A 19,435-nucleotide genomic window follows, 5' to 3' on the forward strand; every position below is an offset into this window, starting at 1 on the left:
CAACCAATCTGGCTCCAGATGGAAGTGAATCTCCAACCTGATTGGCCTACAGGAAGATTCCGGAATTACCCAATCACGTGCAGCCCATTGTGTAAATAATGTATATAAAGCAGACATTCTGGGGAAACTTCCATTCTTCCTCACCACTATGAGCTGAATAAAGAGCATGAAATCCACTCTTGACTCTGAGTATTTCTCTCTCTCTCTCTCTCTCTCTCTCTCTCTCTCTCTCTCTCTCTCGGTTTTCACATATCACATTACAATACAGATGTACCAAAGCCAACTCCATTTCCTCCCCATCCCCCCATACATTTACATTTCTATTTCCTCAATCCATCATATTATTCTTTTCTCCTTCCTCCCACTTCCCTCCGCCCCCACTCAATTTCCTCCACACTATACAATTTGCAAAAATCTTTGCATTCTACAGTCTTCTCAAAGCATCTGTATATTCATATTATCTTTCCTTACTAATTTTTCTTCCACCCAGTACTTCACATTTTAATCTGGGCATATTAGCGTATCTTTTTTTTGAGCAATATTTTGCCATATATTCATCAAAACAATCTCATGGAATATCTTTTTGGCTTCCCTTAAGTGAGGGGAACCTCCTAGCTTGTTTGGAATCCTTCTGCTGAATGTTTCCCTGTTTTTTGTTTCTTTTTTAAATTGTTACCTGGATGGCTATAGGAATGACTTCTCCAGAAGGCTTTTGGTGCAGCAAACACAGAGGGGCAGCAATGTATTGCTCTTTGCCGTTCACCAGGATGGTAGGAATACCCTCCAGCAACTTGTAATCTGCTAGGTAAATGGTTCCTTTCTGAAAAACAGAGTTGGAGCGGGTTGGAGAAGGGAGGAAAGTTTGAATCCCATCTGATGTCAGCCCAGCCCAGCATTTTGGACTAAAGTTGCCATCGTACTTGTTATGTACTGAGTTGAATAGGATCCAAAATGCAGCAGTCTAATTGGTCCTAGAACAATAGAGTCCAGAATGCAGCAGTATGATTGGTCCTAGAACAATAGGGTCCAGAATGCAGCAGTCTGATTGGTCCTAGAACAATAGGGTCCAGAATGCAGCAGTCTGATTGGTCCTAGAACAATAGGATTCAGAATACAGCAGTCTGATTGGTCCACAGGAGCCACCCAATCCAGCTCCAGGTGGAAGTGAATCCGCAACCTGATTGGCCTACAGGTGAATCCCAGAATTAGCCAATCACGTGGGGCCCATTGTGTAAATAATGTATATAAAGCAGACATTCTGGGGGAACTTCCATTCCTCCTCACCACTATGAGCTGAATAAAGAGCATGAAATCCACTCTTGACTCCGAGTATATTTCAATACTCCTCTGATGAAGGCAGCATTTTTGGTTCTTTAGAGCTATTTTGGTTAACTGCCTTGGATACTATTACTAGAGAGGTGGGCTATGGATATTTTAGACATATATATGCATAGTGAGAGCTGGACCATCAAGAAGGCTGATCGCCGAAGAATGGATGCTTTTGAATTCTGGTGCTGGAGGAGACTCTTGAGAGTCCCACGGACTGCAAGAAGATCCAACCTCTCCATTCTGAAGGAAATCAGCCCTGAGTGCTCACTGGAAGGACAGATCCTGAAGCTGAGGCTCCAGTACTTTGGCCACCTCATGAGAAGAGAAGACTCCCTGGAAAAGACCCTGATGTTGGGAAAGATGGAGGGCACAAGGAGAAGGGGATGGCAGAGGACGAGATGGTGGGACAGTGCTCTCGAAGCTACCAGCATGAGTTTGACCAAAGTGTGGGAGGCAGTGGAAGACAGAAGTGCCTGGCGTGCTCTGGTCCAGGGGGTCACGAAAAGGCGGACACGACTAAACGACTAAACAACAACAATGCATAGAGAAGGACACACACACACACACGAATGTGGCTTTGAGATACAGCCAATGAGATGGAGAGCAATGAACAACCTCCAACTCTTCCTTGAGGGTAGTGTATTCTCCCAAAGGCCCAGCCACCATCTCCTGGGTCACAGGGAAATTTTCCGGGATCTTGGTGCATTTCCGGATCAACACAGGGTTGATTCCATTCAGATACTGGTAGCCGAAGAAATCGTCATCTTTCCAGTGCCTGAACACATATTCTGGAGAAGGGAAGCAGGAGAGACACAGATCATTGAAAGCCTGGTGGAAAAGAAGCGCTTTTGCCAATAATAATAATAATAATAATAATAATAATAATAATAATAATCTGCTCATACTGGACGGTTTCCAACAGAATACAAAAACACAGAAAAACATCTGACAATAGAAACTTCCCTAAACATGGCTGCCTTCAGATGTCTATGGAAGGTCGTATAATTGTTTATCTCCTTGACATCTGATAGGAGGACGTTCCACAGGGTGGGAGCCACCACTGAGAAGGCCCTCTGCCTGGTTCCCTGTAGCTTCACTTCTCGCAGGGAGGGAACCGCCAGAAGGCCCTCAGAGCTGGACCTTAGGGGGCTGAACGATGGGGGTGGAGACGCTCCTTCAGGTATACTGGGCCAAGGCCGTTTAGGGCTTTAAAGGTCAGCACCAACACTTTGAACTGTGCTCGGAAACGTACTGGGAGCCAATACAGATCTCTTAGGACCTGTGTTGTATGTTGTGCCAGCAGCCACATCCGGTCACCAGTCCAGCTGCCACACTCTGGATTAATTGTCGTTTCCGAGTTACTCTACTAAAGCTCATCAATGATAGTGTCAGGCGAGCCGTTCTGGGGAGAGCATTCCACAAATGGGGAGCCACCACCGAAAAGGCCCGTTCTCTATTGCCACGCTCTGGACCTCTCACGGAAAGGGTTTGTTTTGAAGAGAGGCAGCTTCCTCAGCCCTCACTGACCTGTTCCAGGGGTGTGGTAGAACCAGAAGACCTTGCGGATGTCCTCAAGCTTCTCCCAGGAGTAAGGTTTGTCCAGGAAGCCCTTCATTTTGGCCTCAAACAGCCTGAGGAGGAGATGCAGAAAGAGAACTTGTCAAGGAAGAGGCATGCCATTACAGAAGAGGAGGATTATCTGCCCTTGAGCAAAGCTTCCTTGTGCGCAGAGTCAGACCATAGTGCTGCCAACTCTGGCTGGCAGCTGCTGTCCAAGGTCTTGTGCAAAGGGAGGTGGCTGAACAGACCAAAGAAAGGCTTTCTTCACATCTTGCATTGTTAAACTAAGGAACTCATTGCCACAAGAAACAGCGATGCCCACCAACTTTATACCTTCCAAGCGCCCCGGGGGAAAACAGGACATCCCGTTTTTTCTCACGAGATCTCGGCAGCCATTTTGGGTGCTGTGATCTAGCGTGAGAGCAAGGCACAAGTCACGTGACTCGCTTGGGAATGCGTCCCGGAAGATGAACGTCCCGGTTTTGAATGGGGAAAAGTTGGAAGGTATGCAAGTTGCCTTGTTGGAAAACAATCCCCAGGGGTCTTAAGGGTCAAAGCCGATAGGGTTTGGAGTGTAACCACACTTGGAGGGTCACACATCCCGAAATGAATAGGTTATATTATGTAATATTTGTATGCAGCTTTTTCAACAGCCAAGCTGAGGTCCAAGTATCTCACAGCGGCATTAGAGCCTTAAAGAAATCAAAACAACCAGCCCAAGACTGAATCCATATTTTTGACTAGCAGGGGAGATAAAACCTTCCTGTGCAGTCGTCATCTCAAGCTTAAGAAGTGCTTGCAGGCTCATACAACAAGAAATAATATTTACAATATCCTGGACCCCATTACGTTTCTTTAAAAAAGGGCTATCTGTGGTATCTAACTGTTGGAGATGCAACAGGGGCAATGCTTCTCCAAAACATAAGTTTTTTCATTGTCCTATATTGAAAGATTTTTGGCAGAAGTTCTAGTTACAGGTAGGTAGCCGTGTTGGTCTGCCGTAGTCGAAACAAAATAAAAAAATTCCTTCCAGTAGCACCTTAGAGACCAGCTAAGTTTGTTATTGGTATGAGCTTTCGTGTGCATGCACACTTCTTCAGATACTTTCAGTAGAAGGTACCGTATTTTTCGCCCTATAGGACGCACTTTTTCCCCTCCAAAAATGAAGGGGAAATCTGGGTGCGTCCTATGGGACGAATGCAGGCTTTCGCTGAAGCCTGGAGAGCGAGAGGGGTCGGTGCGCACCGACCCCTCTCACTCTCCAGGCTTCAGGAAGCTCTGCGCAACCCTCGTGAGACCGGCTCCGAGGGTTGCGCAGAGCTGCCTGCAGTCCCCGGCTCAGCACAGCTCTGCGCCGCCATCCCGAGCGGGGCGCTAAGTCCCGCCCCGCTCGGGATGGCGGTGCAGAGCTGCCTGCAGTCCCGGGATCAGCGCACTTCTCCCCATCGCCAGCCCCACAAGCTCGGGGGACAGCGGGGAGGCAGAGCGTGCCTTCCCACTGTTCCCCGACCTGGTTCTTCCAGCCCCGCACCTGGGGGGGGAAATAAAAATTGTTTTCTTTATTTGCCCCCCAAAAAACTAGGTGCGTCCTATGGGCCGGAGCGTCCTATGGGGCGCAAAATACGGTAACCGAAACTATCAACAGAACTGTATGGAACAACCGTACATTTGCAGAGCAAAATGTCCTCTTGAACTACCGTATTTTTCGCTCTATAAGACGCACTTTTCCCCTTCTAAAAAGTAAGGGGAAATGTGTGGGCGTCTTATGCAGCGAATGCAGGCTGGAGGCTCTGTCAGCGCTCCCTTTAAAGAGCCGCATGGAGTGTGTGTGCCGCTCTTGGGGACTTTTCCTGAGGAGGGAGAATGGCTCCCTCGTCGGGAAAAGCTCCCAAGAGCTGCACACACACTCTATGCGCTCTTTAAAGGGAGCGTGGCTCTTGGGGGAGCCTTAGTCGCGCGCAGCCTCTCCCAGGCAGAGGATGAAGGCTTCCCCGCGGCTAAAGAGGAAGCCAGGACAGCGAGCGAGATCACAGAGTTCCTACTGGCTGTCCTGGCTTCTTGTTTAGCTGCGCACAGCCTCTCCCGGCAGAGAGGCTGCACGCAGCCAGGACAGCTGCCAGGACAGCAAGCGGGATCCATCCCTGCCCCTGGCTTTTGCGGGAGGTGAGGGAAAAGCCCCCAAGAAAAGCCCCCAAGAGCCGCGCTCCCTTTAAAGAGAGCACGGCTCTTGCGGGAGGAAAGCCCGTTGGCTTGCTTTTGCTGAAGCCAGGCGGGTAAGGGGGATCGGTGCGCACTGATCCCGCTTACTCTCCTGGCTTCAGGGGTAGCCCCGCAAAGCCTCCTGAGTGAAGATGGAGGAGCGCTCCCTCTTCGCTCAGGATGCTTTGCGTTCCTTTCTTATTTATTGTTTTCTTCCCTAAAAACTAGGTGTGTCCAATCGTCCAGTGCGTCTAATAGAGCGAAAAATACAGTATATACCCAGCAGGTGGAACCTTACAATAAGACAATACAGTGGACTCTCTGTGCTTTCACCACAGCAAAAAGACTGATACTGATGAACTGGGAGGAAAAAAAATGCGCCTCCCTTCTATGATTGGATTGAAGACATATACAAACTTGCAACATATGAACAACTTGCATTTAACACAGACTTGGTATGGACAAACTCAACAATATTTGGAAGCCACTCTTACCACTAGTGTAGTAGGTTAAGGTCTGGTGAAGTACAATAACAACCTTCTAAAATATAGCTTCCCTCCCCCCCCCTTTATTTTCCCTTCTACGCGGGTTTCTCTTTTTCTTTTTCCCTCTTTTATTTACGTCTTGCCATGTTTAGGGCATGGGATGCAAGTGGTGCTGTGGGTTAAACCACAGGGCCTAGGACTTGCCGATCAGAAGGTTGGCGGTTCGAATCCCCGCGACGGGGTGAGCTCCTGTTGCTCGGTCCCTGCTCCTGCCAACCTAGCAGTTCGAAAGCACCTCAAAGTGCAAGTAAATAAATAGGTACCGCTCTGGTGGGAAGGTCAACGGCGTTTCCGTGCGCTGCTCTGGATCACCAGAAGCGGCTTAGTCCTGCTGGCCACATGACCCGGAAGCTGTACGCCGGCTCCCTCGGCCAATAAAGCGAGATGAGCACCGCAACCCCAGAGTCGGTCATGACTGGACCTAACGGTCAGGGGTCCCTTTACCTTTATGTTTAGGGCACATATAATTATGTACTTTTTGAACTTTCAATAAAGATGTTTAAAAGAAAGAAAGAAAGAAAAAAGAAGTGCTGGCAGGTTATGCAAGACTTACGCGAGGGTCCCACGCCCGAAAAAGGCAGTGGCTTTGGGGAAAGAGTACTGGATATTATACTCCATCGTCATGTCCGTATCGATATCGGCACAATATGGAGTTCCCGGGATGTATTCCTTCCACCTGTGCAGATAAATTGATAGAAAGAGGGAGAACGAATAAACGATAGCCAGGCATCCTTGTGAACGGTGTTTGCCAGTGAGAAAATGCTACAGAATGCCATGAGGCTTCCTTCTGTGTAGGACTTGAAGTGTAGGTGGGTTCCCACGAGGCAAGACACGGCGATAACAGCAAGAACCTTTCTTGAACCACGTAACTGGGAAACAGGGGCAAAGCAACTGCTTATATACATTTCTGAAGGCCTGGGCCACTCCCCCTCCCAACACGATTGGCTGTCTAAACTTCCAAACTGCGAATCACGACTCAGAATTCAAGGGCCAGTGGCAGAGGCCCAAATCCTGAAACGTTCTGTGGTCTTGTATCGAATCAGAACCATAGCTGTCAACTTACAGATTTGAAAATAAGAGACCAGCAGCTTTGAAAATAAGAGATCAGCAACCAAAATAAGGGACTTTGCTTAGCTTATACATCAATCCGCCACTGATGGAGCCAGGCTGCTTTTGCTGAAACTGCCACTGACTGTGTTTTGCAGGGGTTGGACTAGAGGATCCTAAGGGTCTACAACTCCGACCAAAGAAGAGTGGCAGAAAAACTGATGAACGACATTGAGGTGGCAAAGCTTACAGGCAGAATTAGAAACCAGGAAGATGACCTCTTTAATAAAGAATGGGGAAAGTTTATAATTTAGTTGAAAAGCTATTGTAAAGAGTTATATACATTGGTAGGATTGACAGAAAACTTGTAGTAAACATTTGAACTATGGATGGACAAATGATTTATAAAAATAGAGTTATGAAAGGGATGCAGAGGGGGAAATCACTACATTAAGATGCTGCACTGGTTGGAGGGGATGCTAAGCAGCACGTCGGGGCTGCCGTCGTCCTGGTGCAAGGAGTTCCATCGGCCCTTCCCCGCCTGAGGGGGGGGGGAGAGACTCTCGCCCAGGCCGCCCGCGAGCCTGGCATGAGGCGGTTGCGGCACTGCGGTGGCCACTGAAGCGCCACCCTTCTGCGTCCCTCCCCATCCCCTCCTCTTCCTCCTCCCTCAGGCCGCCTCCACTGCCGCTGCCGCTTCCGGCTTCCCCTGGCAGCGCGACAGAAGTCTCGCAAGAGAGGGGCTGCCTGCCCGCCCGCCGCCACCCGTCTCCTCACGACGCACCCCTGAGGGGGAAAAGGGAGAGACGGAGACGCGGCAGCTCATGCACGCACTCTCTCTCTCGCGGCGGAGGACCCCAAGCCGCTGCTTCCCTCCCAAGCCGGGCGAGCATGAAACCCAGGAAATTTAAGGGACATCATCAAAAAGGGACAGCAGCGGGACACAGCGCTGGGATAAAGGAGTTTCGCGCCAAATAAGGGACAGTTGACAGCTATGATCAGAACACAGGAACTCAGAATCCTTAGTCCAGACACAAGCTTAGGCAAACACAGACCACTGAATACATAACAGGAGTGCAGAATGAATTGCCTGATGGTGGGCACGGCGGCTGTTTGAAGGAAGGCAGGATTTGGCCCCTTGTCAGGCCCCATCTGCATTCTGCGTTCAAAGCACTGGGATGTCATTTTGTACTGTCATGGCTTCCTCCCAAGGAATCCTGGGAACTGTGGCTGCTTAAGGATCTTGAAATTTGTTAGGAGACCCCTGTCTGTTCCCGGCACAGAGCTGCAATTCCTAGAGTTGCCTGGGAAGAGGGATTGACTGTTAAGCCGCTCTGGGAACCGTCGTTCCGTGAGAAGGACAAAGAGGGCTGTGGGAGTGTGTGTGGCAACAAATCTACTCTACAAAGGCACATTTTTTATTTGTGGCCCCACCCACTTTTGCCTCTGGTCCCGCCCACCACATGCACCTACAAGGTCGCCTTACCACTTCGATTGGCAGAATTGGCACCACTACAAGTGCCACACATTACCTGTTTTCTGCATTTGTAAGAACTAAGTCCTTTAGTGTGGTCGCACCTACACTTTGGAACTCCCCCTCATGAGATCAAACAGGCACCTTCGCTTTACTCTTTCTGGTGCCTGCTAAAAATGTTCTTATTTAGACAAGGCTGTGGGTTAAACCCCAGAGCCTAGGACTTGCCGATCAGAAGGTCGGTGGTTTGAATCCCCGCCACGGGGTGAGCTCCCGTTGCTCGGTCCCTGCTCCTGCCAACCTAGCAGTTCGAAAGCACGTCAAAGTGCAAGTAGATAAATAGGTACCGCTCAGTCGGGAAGGTAAACGGCGTTTTCGTGCGCTGCTCTGGTTCGCCAGAAGCGGCTTAGTCATGCTGGCCACATGACCCGGCCAGTAAAGCGAGATGAGTGCCGCAACCCCAGAATCGGTCACGACTGGACCTAATGGTTAGGGGTCCCTTTACCTTTACTTTACCAACAGATAACTTTAATCTGTTTTAATATTTTAACTTTTGTATGTGTTACAGTAGGGTTGTTAATCTTTCTTGGTTTTATTGCCTTATCTTTTTGTAAGCCATTTTGAGGTTTGTTTGTTCTTTACAGTCAAGAGGTGTATAATTTTTATGAAAGAAAGGAAAGGAAAAAGCAGCTGCCGTAAGTTTTCCCAGAAGTGAATGTGGCCTTCAGGTTTGACCATGTTCTCCATCATGTAAGGACACTATGATAGCAAAATTAACACATGTAATGATATGATGAAGATACCCGGCTATTAGGGCCAGTGGTAGAAGATTACCTCCTGCAAAACAAGAACAGCAACAACCGTTGCTGCTCCTCCACCTGTTGAGGAATGTAGGTAGGTAGGTAGGTAGGTAGGTAGGAAGGAAGGTCTCTCTGTAAATTTGTTTCCTACTCACCCATATTTCGTATGACTCAGTACCAGCTCCTCACGGCGGTGCCTCCGCTGGAGATAATGAGTGTCGTCCGCTGGAGTTTTGGCTGTACACGAAAGGAAGAAAACGGTCAAGTGGTTTTTACACTTTCCCTGGCTTTCCCCAATTTTTAGCATTTCTCCACTTTTTACACATCCTTATGGATGTGGGAGATAGGCAGTCAAATCTAACAATGCACGTTCTTGCTAGTTAGCATGTGAAAGGGTTAAGACCATAGAGGTGTATTGCCGCCGACTCTGACCACAGAAATGTAATTGGCAGAGAAGGCTCTGTGTGATGTCATTTCCCCTCCTCTCCTGGGAGGGAAGAAGCAGAGACGTACAGTTGTACCTTGGCTCCCAAACGCCTTGGGAGTCGAACATTTCGGCTCCTGAACGATCAAAAACTGGAAGTGAGTGTTCCAGTTTTCAAACGTTCTTTTGGAAGCCGGACATCCGATGGAGCTTCTGTGGCTTCTGATTGGCTGCAGGAACTTCCTGCAGCCAATCAGAAGCCACACTTTGGAAGTCAAATGTTTCTGAAGTCAGACTGACTTCCGGAACGGATTCTGTTTGACTTCCAAGGTACGGCTGTATTTCTCTCTCTCCAACCAGCCATGATAGTGGACTTCTGCTCAAAGCATCACAAACATGCCTGAGGCTGTTTTCACCGTAAATACAAGTATTTTAACTGTGTTACTTTTTACCGCTGTTGCTGCTAAGGACAAATGCTTGACTGTGAGTAAACTATACATTTTATAAACTTAGTTTCGAGTCTGTAGCCTGTTTCTTTGATAAACAGGGAAACAAAAAGGGGGAAATCAGTCTAACGGCCTATCTCTAGGCTTTCAATTAAACTGCTTAAAATGAGATTTAGACTCTGCCGATACGGCTTTCTCTTGTGAAAGAGTCTGGAAAAAGCCCTGTCCTTTGAAAAAGGTTTGCGGATGCATTTTTCCTCTGTCTCAACCCACGCACATGGGTCTGAAGAGGGATCAAATGTAGTTAATATAGTCCCTCACCTACCCAACAAAAGCCATAAACGAATGCAGGAAGAGTCTAATGGGATGGCAACAAACAGCTGAGCTGGCCTTGTCAATCACACCCATGCAACCTGCTATGAGGTCCTCAGCGGGAGGTAAAAATGAAATAAATACAGTGGTGCCTCGCAAGACGAAATTAATTCGTTCCGCAAGTTTTTTCTTCTTGCGAGTTTTTCGTCTTGTGAACCACGGTTTCCCATAGGAATGCATTGAAAATCAATTAATGCGTTCCTATGGAGACCGTCCGGGGACGGAGGGGAAGCGCCGCGTGCCTTCCCCTCTGTCCCCGGACCTGTTTTAAAGCAAGGGAAGGGGCAGCGGGGAGAATCGCTTTTCCCCGTTGCCGCCCCTTGGTTCAAAAGGGGTCCGGGGAGAGAGGGGAAGGCGCGCGCGCCTTCCCCTCTGTCCCCTCTTTTGAAGCAAGGGGTGTCGTCCCCTCTGTCCCCTCTTTTGAAGCAAGGGGCTGAGGGGAGAAGATTGCTTCTCCCCGTTGCAGCCCCTTGGTTCAAAAGAGGTCCGGGGACAGCGGGGAAGACGCGCTGCGCTTCCCCGCTATCCCTGGAGCTTGCGGGGCAAGCTTCGTTTTGCGAAGCAAGCCCATAGGGAAATGCGTCTTGCGAAGCGGCTAAGAAAACGAACAACTCCTTCGTCTAGCGAGTTTTTCGTCTTCCGAGGCGTTCGTCTTGCGGGGTACCACTGTACCGTATTTTTCGCTCTATAAGACTCACTTTTTCCCTCCTAAAAAGTAAGGGGAAATGTGTGTGCGTCTCATGGAGCGAATGCAGGCTGCGCAGCTATCCCAGAAGCCAGAACAGCAAGAGGGATTGCTGCTTTCTCTGCGCAGCGATCCCTCTTGCTGTTCTGGCTTCTGAGATTCAGAATATATTTTTTTCTTGTTTTGCTCCTCCAAAAACTAGGTGCGTCTTGTGGTCTGGTGCGTCTTATAGAGCAAAAAATATGGTACATCTGATTAAAATGAGGTTTTTTTTGGGGGGGGGCTGTCTGCATAAATAAAGCAAGCAAGCAAACATACAAAGTCTCATTCTGAATTTCAAATCCCGTTTCAGGACGAATCATTGATGTCATTATGGGATGGGACCTTGCCTCTCCAGCAAGTGCCAGGATATTCAGGACAGGGGGGCGGGGAGTGAGGAATACTCACCGGCTCCTTCTCTGAAGGACTTGGTGCAGTAACCCTCTATCCACTGGTAACAGGGGAAGCGATAGACCTCACCGTGCGGCGATGTCACCTCGACAGAATTGCAGTACCAGCTGTTCTCGGGGAAGAAGGAGTAAGGGTCTTTGTGCAGGTGGATCAGCAGGATCGGGCCCAGGTCATGGTCACAAAAGACTTCGTGCTCCTCCACCTGTTGAGGGAGGAAGGAAGGAAGGAAGGAAGGGAAGAGAAGAAAGAAAGAAAGAAAGAAAGAAAGAAAGAAAGAAAGAAAGAAAGAAAGAATTATTTCAGTTCTGGTCCACACTTGGGATGGATTCTGCCACAAAATGTGATTGCAAAACTCACACCAAACGCCAAGTTGCAGCACTAACGGACAGGCTGCGATTGCAAATAACAGGCTGATTGCAACTGCAAATTGGTTGGCCACTGTGAGAACAGGATGATAATAATAAATAACAAACAACCAACCAACAATAACAACAATCGTATCCCAACAGAATTTTAAAACATGATAAAACATTGAACATTAAAAACTAAACAGGGCTGCCTTCAGATGTCTTCTAAAAGTCAGGTAGTTGTTTATTTCCTTGACGTCTGATGGGAGGGTGTTCCACAGGGAGGGTGCTACCACCAAGAAGGCCCTCTGCCTGGTTCCCTGTAACCTCACTTCTCACAGTGAGGGAACCGCCAGAAGGCCCTCGGCGCTGGATCTCAGCGTCCGGGCTGAACGATGGGGGTGGAGGGTCATCGGGTCCGAGCTCCTGCGATGCAGGAATTGCAACTAAATAACTTGTACGCCCATAGCATAAGATGCCCTGAGGCCTAGAATCTTTTGGGTGGAAAGCTATGAAAATGGAACCTCCGTATATGTTTTCTCCAAAGCAAGGAACGTGCAACCAGCTCCCCGCCGCTTATGCTGCTTCCACACAACGCAGAACGCTTAGGGTGACACACTCTTTAATTCCTTTTCTAAACGGAGTCTTGCATAACCAAAACAAATAAACAGTAATAAAAGATCTACACAGCGTCGGCAATACCAAGCAGGGCATATAATGATGTAATCATAAATTGCTAGAGCATTTGCAAAGCGAAGCAGGGCTTCAAACTGAATTGGGGAGGGCGTTTCGTGTTGAGATTCCTGTGTCACAGGGGGTTGGAGTAGATGACCCCGGAGTCCCTTCCAACATTTCTATGATTCTAAGAGTTATGGCACCCATATTTCTCTAGGCAGCACAGGGATGAATCCTTGCATGTCCAAATCTAAAACGTAAGAGATTACAGTCCTGCCACATTGAATAAAAATGTTCAGGGTTCACAAAGGCCTACAAGTTCTTACACCACACGGAACTGTTAAAGTTTTGTACTGTTTTCCACTATTGGACAGTGGAAATCCTGTCAGCCGCCAGCTTCCATGTTCTTTGGAACAGTTTTGGGGTCTACATGACCCCAAACATCCCGTTGATTTACTGGAACAGTCCGGAAACAGGACACTTTTAACATCTGAGAAAATAAAAACTTAGGGTGTTATGTACTGAGTTGAATAGGATCCAAAATGCAGCAGTCTGATTGGTCCTAGAACAATAGGATTCAGAATGCAGCAGTCTGATTGGTCCTAGAACAATGCAGCAGTATGATTGGTCTGCAGGAGCCACCCAATCCAGCTCCAGATGGAAGTGAATCCACAACCTGATTGGCCTACAGGAGAATTCTGGAATTAGCCAATCACGTGCAGCCCATTGTGTAAATAATGTACCAGTATATAAAGCAGATACTTTGGGAAAACCTCCATTTCCTCCTCACCACTATGAGCTGAATAAAGAGCATGAAATCCACTCTCAACTCTGAGTATATTTCATAGGGCATGAAGCTTATCTCAAAACTATTGGGGAGGAGACGTCTCTCAGGGCCTTGCATGCAGCAGTTCAGTCCTCTGGCCTGCAGAATAGCTCAGCCGGTAGAGCACAAGACTTTTCATCTCAGGGCTGTGGGTTCGAGCCCCACACTGGGCAAAAAGATTCCTGCACTGCAGAGGGTTGGACTAGATGACCCTTGGGTCCCTTCTTATGATTCTGTGATCTTCCTGGCAAGGCTGTGAGAGCTTCCTGTTTGATGTCTTGGGAAGCTTCTTCCAGGCAGTGTAGACAGTGCTGAGTTAAATGACCTGACTGCGTATTGTTGCAGGAATTTATGTATAGGTTGGGGGGGGGTGTTGCCCCTCCAGCAGATATCATGCACATGCAGCCCACTACCAAAACCAGCACAATCGCTTTTGTGACTTTGTGATTTGTCCCCACAAAACACCCCATCACAGTTTCTTCCTATCTTTTCAAAGGGCCTTTGCTGCACGATACCAAATGTAAGAATTCACTGATAAATGCATCTATGTACTGGCTCACTGGGAAAACTTCAGAAATTCATATAGACATGTGAGCTCAGCTCCTCAGCAGCCCCTCTGCCTGAGTGATAATCCCTGGCATCCTGATACCTGAGTGCCAGACAGGTAGCCATTCCAGAAATAACAAACCCAGATGAAGACAAAAGGGTGTGATGAACTTGGCTGGGAAACAGGGAAATGTAAAGATCTTTTTTGTTCCACTTGATGGGTGTTTGGTGGAGGGCAAGGAGAACCATGGGGCAGGGTCCAGGATGCTCAGATTACTGCCACCAGACCTCCCCTTTCATGATGTAACTGTGATGTATTAGTGATGTAGTTTGGGGGGGTGTAACATGGGGCTTAGCTTGGGTTCTCTTTTGTTTGGGGCTTCCATCTTGTTCCACCTTGTGGCAGGTGGGAGTCCTGTCACGACAGTCTTCAATAAAGACCAAGCCTACTGGCTCCTGTTTTGCTCTGGTATTCCTGGCTGGTGTCCTTGTTTTTTGTCCAAGGGAGCCCTCAGATTCCTCCGTTAACAATATAAAGCAGATCCCTGTGTGCCTTTGTTGTTGTTGTTTAGTCGTTTAGTCGTGTCCGCCTCTTCGTGACCCCCTGGACCAGAGCACGCCAGGCACTCCTGTCTTCCACTGCCTCCCGCAGTTTGGTCAAACTCATGCTGGTAGCTTCAAGAACACTGTCCCACCATCTCGTCCTCTGCCGTCCCCTTCTCCTTGTGCCCTCCATCTTTCCCAACATCAGGGTCTTTTCCAGGGAGTCTTCTCTTCTCATGAGGTGGCCAAAGTCTTGGAGCCTCAGCTTCAGGATCTGTCTTGGGGGGGGGGTTAAAGAATAAAAGGAAAGCAGAAAAGTGGGGGAGTAGATAAGGAAGCCTAACAAAGCCCTGATTTTGACTGCCGTGAGTCAACTTGGAGTTGCTGCTGAGGATTCGCTTTCGCTTGACAGTAGCCGTAAAGCGATGCTTTCCTGTCACGTTCCTTCAGATTCCAGGCCAGACTGTACTTGCCACTGGAATGGCACGTGGGTTGAAGCACGAGAGAGAGAGAGAGAGAGAGAGAGAGAGAGAGAGAGAGAGAGAGAAACTCCAGTGCGCTGGCTCCCGGCTGCCCATCACGGAAGCAAGTGACAGGGTGGATCAAAGAAGGCAACAATGAGAGGTGCCACTATTGTTTTTTAACAGGGCTCCTCTGCCAATCAGGCTGGAATCCAACAGGCCGTGCATTCCCAGAATGGATCAATTGACCTCTTTAATTTCTTCCTGTTGCGAGGCAGTGTGGTTTGAATGTGTGTGTGACAAAATGGGCCTTCCTAGAATTGATTACGATCCAGACGTGGGTGGCGCTGCGGTCTAAACCACTGAGCCTCTTGGGCTTGCCGATTGGAAGGTCGGTGGTTTGAATGCCTGCGACGCGGTTAGCTCCCGTTGCTCTGTCCCAGCTCCTGCCAACCTAGCGGTTTGAAAGCACACCAGTGCAAGTAGATAAATAGGTACCACTGCGGCGGGAAAGTAAACGGTGTTTCTGTGCACTCTGGTTTCTGTCACGGTGTCCCGTTGCACCAGAAGCAGTTTAGTCCTGCTGGCCACATGACCCGGAAAGCTGTCTGCGGACGAATGCCAGCTCCCTCGGCCTGAAAGCGAGATGAGCACTGCAACCCTGTAGTCGCCTTTGACTGGACTTAACCATTCAGGCGTCCTTTATCTTTACCTACCTTACGATCCAGATCAATTGAACACATAAACGGCTCAGGACCGCAATACCTCAAGGACCACCTCTTCCCATATGAAACTACGCAGACCCTGAGATCATCTTCTGCGGTCCTTTTTCGTGTGCCTCCTCCTCGAGAGGTCCGGAGGGTGGCAACATGAGAACGGGGCCTTCACTGCAGTGGCTCCCCGTCTGTGGAATGCTCTACCCAGGGAAGTTCACCAGGCGCCTTCGTTAGGCGCCAGGCAAAAATGTTGCTTTTTAACCAGGCCTTTGGTTGATCTTATTGACATCTCTTTTAGAATGTGGCTCTTTGGGGTTTTGTTTTTTTTAATTGAGTTAGTTTTTAGTTTGATTTTATATGTTGTGGTCTTGTTTGTGAACCGCCGTGAGACCTCTGGGTATAGGGCAGGGTATAAATTGAATAAATAATAATAATATATAATCAGTCACTTAAAGCGCATCCCACACAGCCCACCCCATAATTTTGCATGGAGAGGTACATTTCCCAGCAATTAACAAATTACGGTTCCCAGAATTCTTTGCGGGGGAGTCATGTGCATTAAATTTACCTTGACCTTGTGATTACGGTGGAACATCTCAAGAGTAGTATACCAAAAGTTGTGGAGAAGGTCCAGGGATTTGGCCAGGTAGCAGCTTATAAGCTATATAAAAACAAAACTAAAGTTTTGGTGAAAAATGTGACAGAACAATATAAGAAGGACTTACAACAAACTACGGGCATATGTATAGAGAAAAAAGTCAAATATTTAGGTGTTTGGTTGACAGCTAAGAATATTAATATTTTTTAAGATAACTACATAGAGATAAAGAGAAACTTAGAGATTTGGGGAAGGATGAACCTATCATTATGGGGAAGAATATCAGTTATAAAAATGAATGTATTGCCGAGAATGTTGTTATTATTCCAATCAATACCTGTGGTCAGCGGCGCTGGACGCTTCCAAGAATGGCAAAAAGATATTACAAGATTTATCTGGCAGGGGAAGAAACCAAGAATAAAATATAAATTGTTAACAGGTGCTAAAGAAAGAGGGGGCTTCGCCTTGCCAGATTTAAAACTATATTATGAGGCGTCTTGTCTCTGCTGGCTCCAGGAATGGATATTATTGGAAAATGTAGATGTTTTAGATTTGGAAGGACATGATAATAGATTTGGATGGCATGCATACCTATGGTATGAAAAAGCAAAAGCACATAAAGGTTTTCAGAATAATCTAGTAAGGAAATCAATTTCCTTTACTAGAACAGAAAACACCCTGGTGGCTTTCCCCAATTGAAGCAATATCTCCGAAAAAAGTAAAGATGAGAAATGAATGGGTGACTTATATAGAGCTGTTAATTGAAGTAAAACATCAGGTGAAACTGAAGGATTTTGGAGAGATAAGGCATTTATTAACTGATTGGTTACAGTATCAACAATTAAATGAGACTTTTAAGACAGATAAAAAGAAAGGATTCAGTTGTGAAGCCTCAAGATTAGAAAAAGATGTTAGAAAATAATGTAAAATTCCTTTTGAAAAAGTATACATTAATTTTAGAATGGCACACAAAGGATAAACAGGTTAAATCAGTAATGATACATTGCGCGAGAGATTTGGGACATAATATTCAATTAACCGCTTGGGAAAAGTTATGGAAAACACATTTAAAATTTTCGGTGTGTTGTACCTTGAAAGAAATCTATATGAAAATGATGTATAGATGGTATCTGAGTTCTACTAAATTAGCAAAAATGCACAGGACAAGTACAAATATTTGTTGGAAATGTAAAGAACAAGAAGGCAACTTTCATCATATGTGGTGGGCGTGTAATAAAAACCTTCTGGGAAATGATGTATAATGAAATGGGGGGGGGGATGTTTAAAATAGCTTTTATAATTAAACCTGAAGCTTTTTTTAAAGGGATTCTAGGTACAAAGATCCCAAAGATCAGAAAAGACTTTTCATGCATGCAACAACGACTGCATGGATGCTTTTAGCCCCCAAATAGAAAGAAGATAGAAATCCCTATATAAGAGATGAAGGTCAAATCAAGTTGCTGGAATACACCAAAATGGCAAAAAAGACTGGAAAGTTCAGAAACCAAGAGGACAAAAGTTTCAAAAAGAATGGGAAAGATTTACAATGTATTTGAGAGACCACTGCAAACAAATGAGAACAATTGCAGGTTTTGAATAACACTTGCAGGGATGCGGGTGGCGCTGTGGTGTAAACCACTGAGCCTCTTGGGATTGCTGAACCTCTAGGTTGGCGGTTCGAATCCCTGCGACAGCGTGAGCTCCCGTTGCTCGGTTCCAGCTCCTGCCAACCTAGCAGTTCAAGAGCACACCAGTGCAAGTAGATAAATAGGTACAGATGCGGCGGGAAGGTAAACAGCATTCCCGTGCGCTCTGGTTTCCATCACGATGTTCCATTGTGCCAGAAGCATTTAGTCCTGCTGGCCACGTGACCCGGAAAGCTGTCTGTGGACAAACGCCGGCTCCCTCGGCCTGAGAGCGAGATGAGCGCCGCAACCCCATAGTCGCCGTTGACTGGACTTAACCATCCAGGGGTCCTTTACTTTTAACTTTTATAATGTAACAAAAACTTAGGACAATACAGGCAGATTTAAAATATAGAGGATGAAATAATACGCCGTTGAAAACGATGACAGTAGGGTACATGGAGGGGATGGAGGAAAGCCGGGAGACTCAGGGGAATCTCAAAAATTTGAGTATACAGTGGTGCCCCACAAGACGAATGCCTCGCAAGACGGAAAACTCGCTAGACGAAAGAGTTTTCCGTTTTGGAGGTGCTTCGCAAAACGAATCTCCTATGGGCTTGCTTCGCAAGACAACAATGTCTTGTGAGTTCCTGCTGGTTCCCCCCCTTTTTCTAAGCCGCTAAGCCGCTTATCAGCTGATCCGATAAGCCGCTAAGCCGCTAAAAGCCGCTAATAGCGCTAATCCGCTAATCCGTCAATGGGCTTGCTTCGCAAGACGAAAAAACCGCTAGACGAAGAGAATCACAGAATGGATTCTTTTCGTCTTGCGAGGCACCACTGTACTATTGTTTTCATTTGTTATCTATAAAACCAAATAAATATATATATATATATATATATATATATATATATATATATATATGATCTTCCATTGTCTCCCGAGGCAGACGGTTGCCAACCAGTGAACAAACGGTTACATGGCCTAATCGAAGTTCACCTCAGTTCTCCGCACCCGCCTTAAAGCAATTATTGTGAACCAGTTAAGAGTAGCTGGTAGATTACCGAAGTAAGACTGGGGACAGCCACTCCTGCCATTAGGCAGATTGAGGCAGCTGAATCAGGCAGGCAATAGTGGGCATCAAATTCTTTAGATATTCAAGTTGTGTTGTTGTAGTTTTGTAGCCGGAGAGGTGCTTTTTGGCCTCAGTTGTCATTATAAGTTGGTTGGCCTGGGACATAGCTGTCAACTTACAGATTTGAAAATAAGGGACCAGCAGCCTCGAAAATTAAGGGATCAGCAGCCAAAATAAGGGATTTTCCAAGCACAGGTATGTTCAACTTCTGAGCCCCTCCGAGACAAAGGCAGAAAGCCCAGCCAGCAGCCAAACGAAGCCTCAAGCGGTGGTTCCCACAGCGCAGCAACCCGGCAAAGGGGATGCAGCAAGGAAAACCACCGTCCCCTCTCCGCTGGGAAGCGCTGAGCAAAGGCGAGTCCCCAGGCAAGGCGGCCAATTTGATTGGCACAAGGCATGCAAGCTCCACCCCCCAGGAGACTCCGGCCCTGAATGGGAAGCCCGGACTTTGAAAGTCATCTAATCTCCCTTGCTGTATTATACTGTATTGTTTAATTAGTGTTTTTATGGAGCAATCAAGTAATTTCGTTGTCCCCGAAGGGGGCAATGACAATAAAGATATTATTGTTGTTGTTGTTGTTGTTGTTGTTGTTGTTGTTGTTGTTGTTGTTAGGTGAGCAATGCAGCCAAGCAA

General features: G+C 47.2%; 1 protein-coding gene across 1 annotated transcript in view; it reads right to left on the reverse strand.

Moving 5' to 3' along the window:
• Positions 1 to 19,435, reverse strand: part of LOC310692089 (polyunsaturated fatty acid lipoxygenase ALOX15B-like) — a 44,981-nt gene that overhangs the window by 16,977 nt on the left and 8,569 nt on the right. The window contains exons 2-7 of the mRNA XM_083472611.1: positions 11,329 to 11,533; positions 9,110 to 9,191; positions 6,187 to 6,309; positions 2,857 to 2,960; positions 1,945 to 2,117; positions 677 to 820 (exon numbers count right to left, since the gene is read on the reverse strand). Of these exons, the coding sequence (XP_083328737.1) occupies positions 677 to 820; positions 1,945 to 2,117; positions 2,857 to 2,960; positions 6,187 to 6,309; positions 9,110 to 9,191; positions 11,329 to 11,533 (831 nt within the window). The remainder of the gene's footprint in view (positions 1 to 676; positions 821 to 1,944; positions 2,118 to 2,856; positions 2,961 to 6,186; positions 6,310 to 9,109; positions 9,192 to 11,328; positions 11,534 to 19,435) is intronic.

The sequence above is a fragment of the Podarcis liolepis genome, assembly GCF_965112155.1.
Source record: "Podarcis liolepis genome assembly, chromosome: 13".
Taxonomy (NCBI): domain Eukaryota; kingdom Metazoa; phylum Chordata; class Lepidosauria; order Squamata; family Lacertidae; genus Podarcis; species Podarcis liolepis.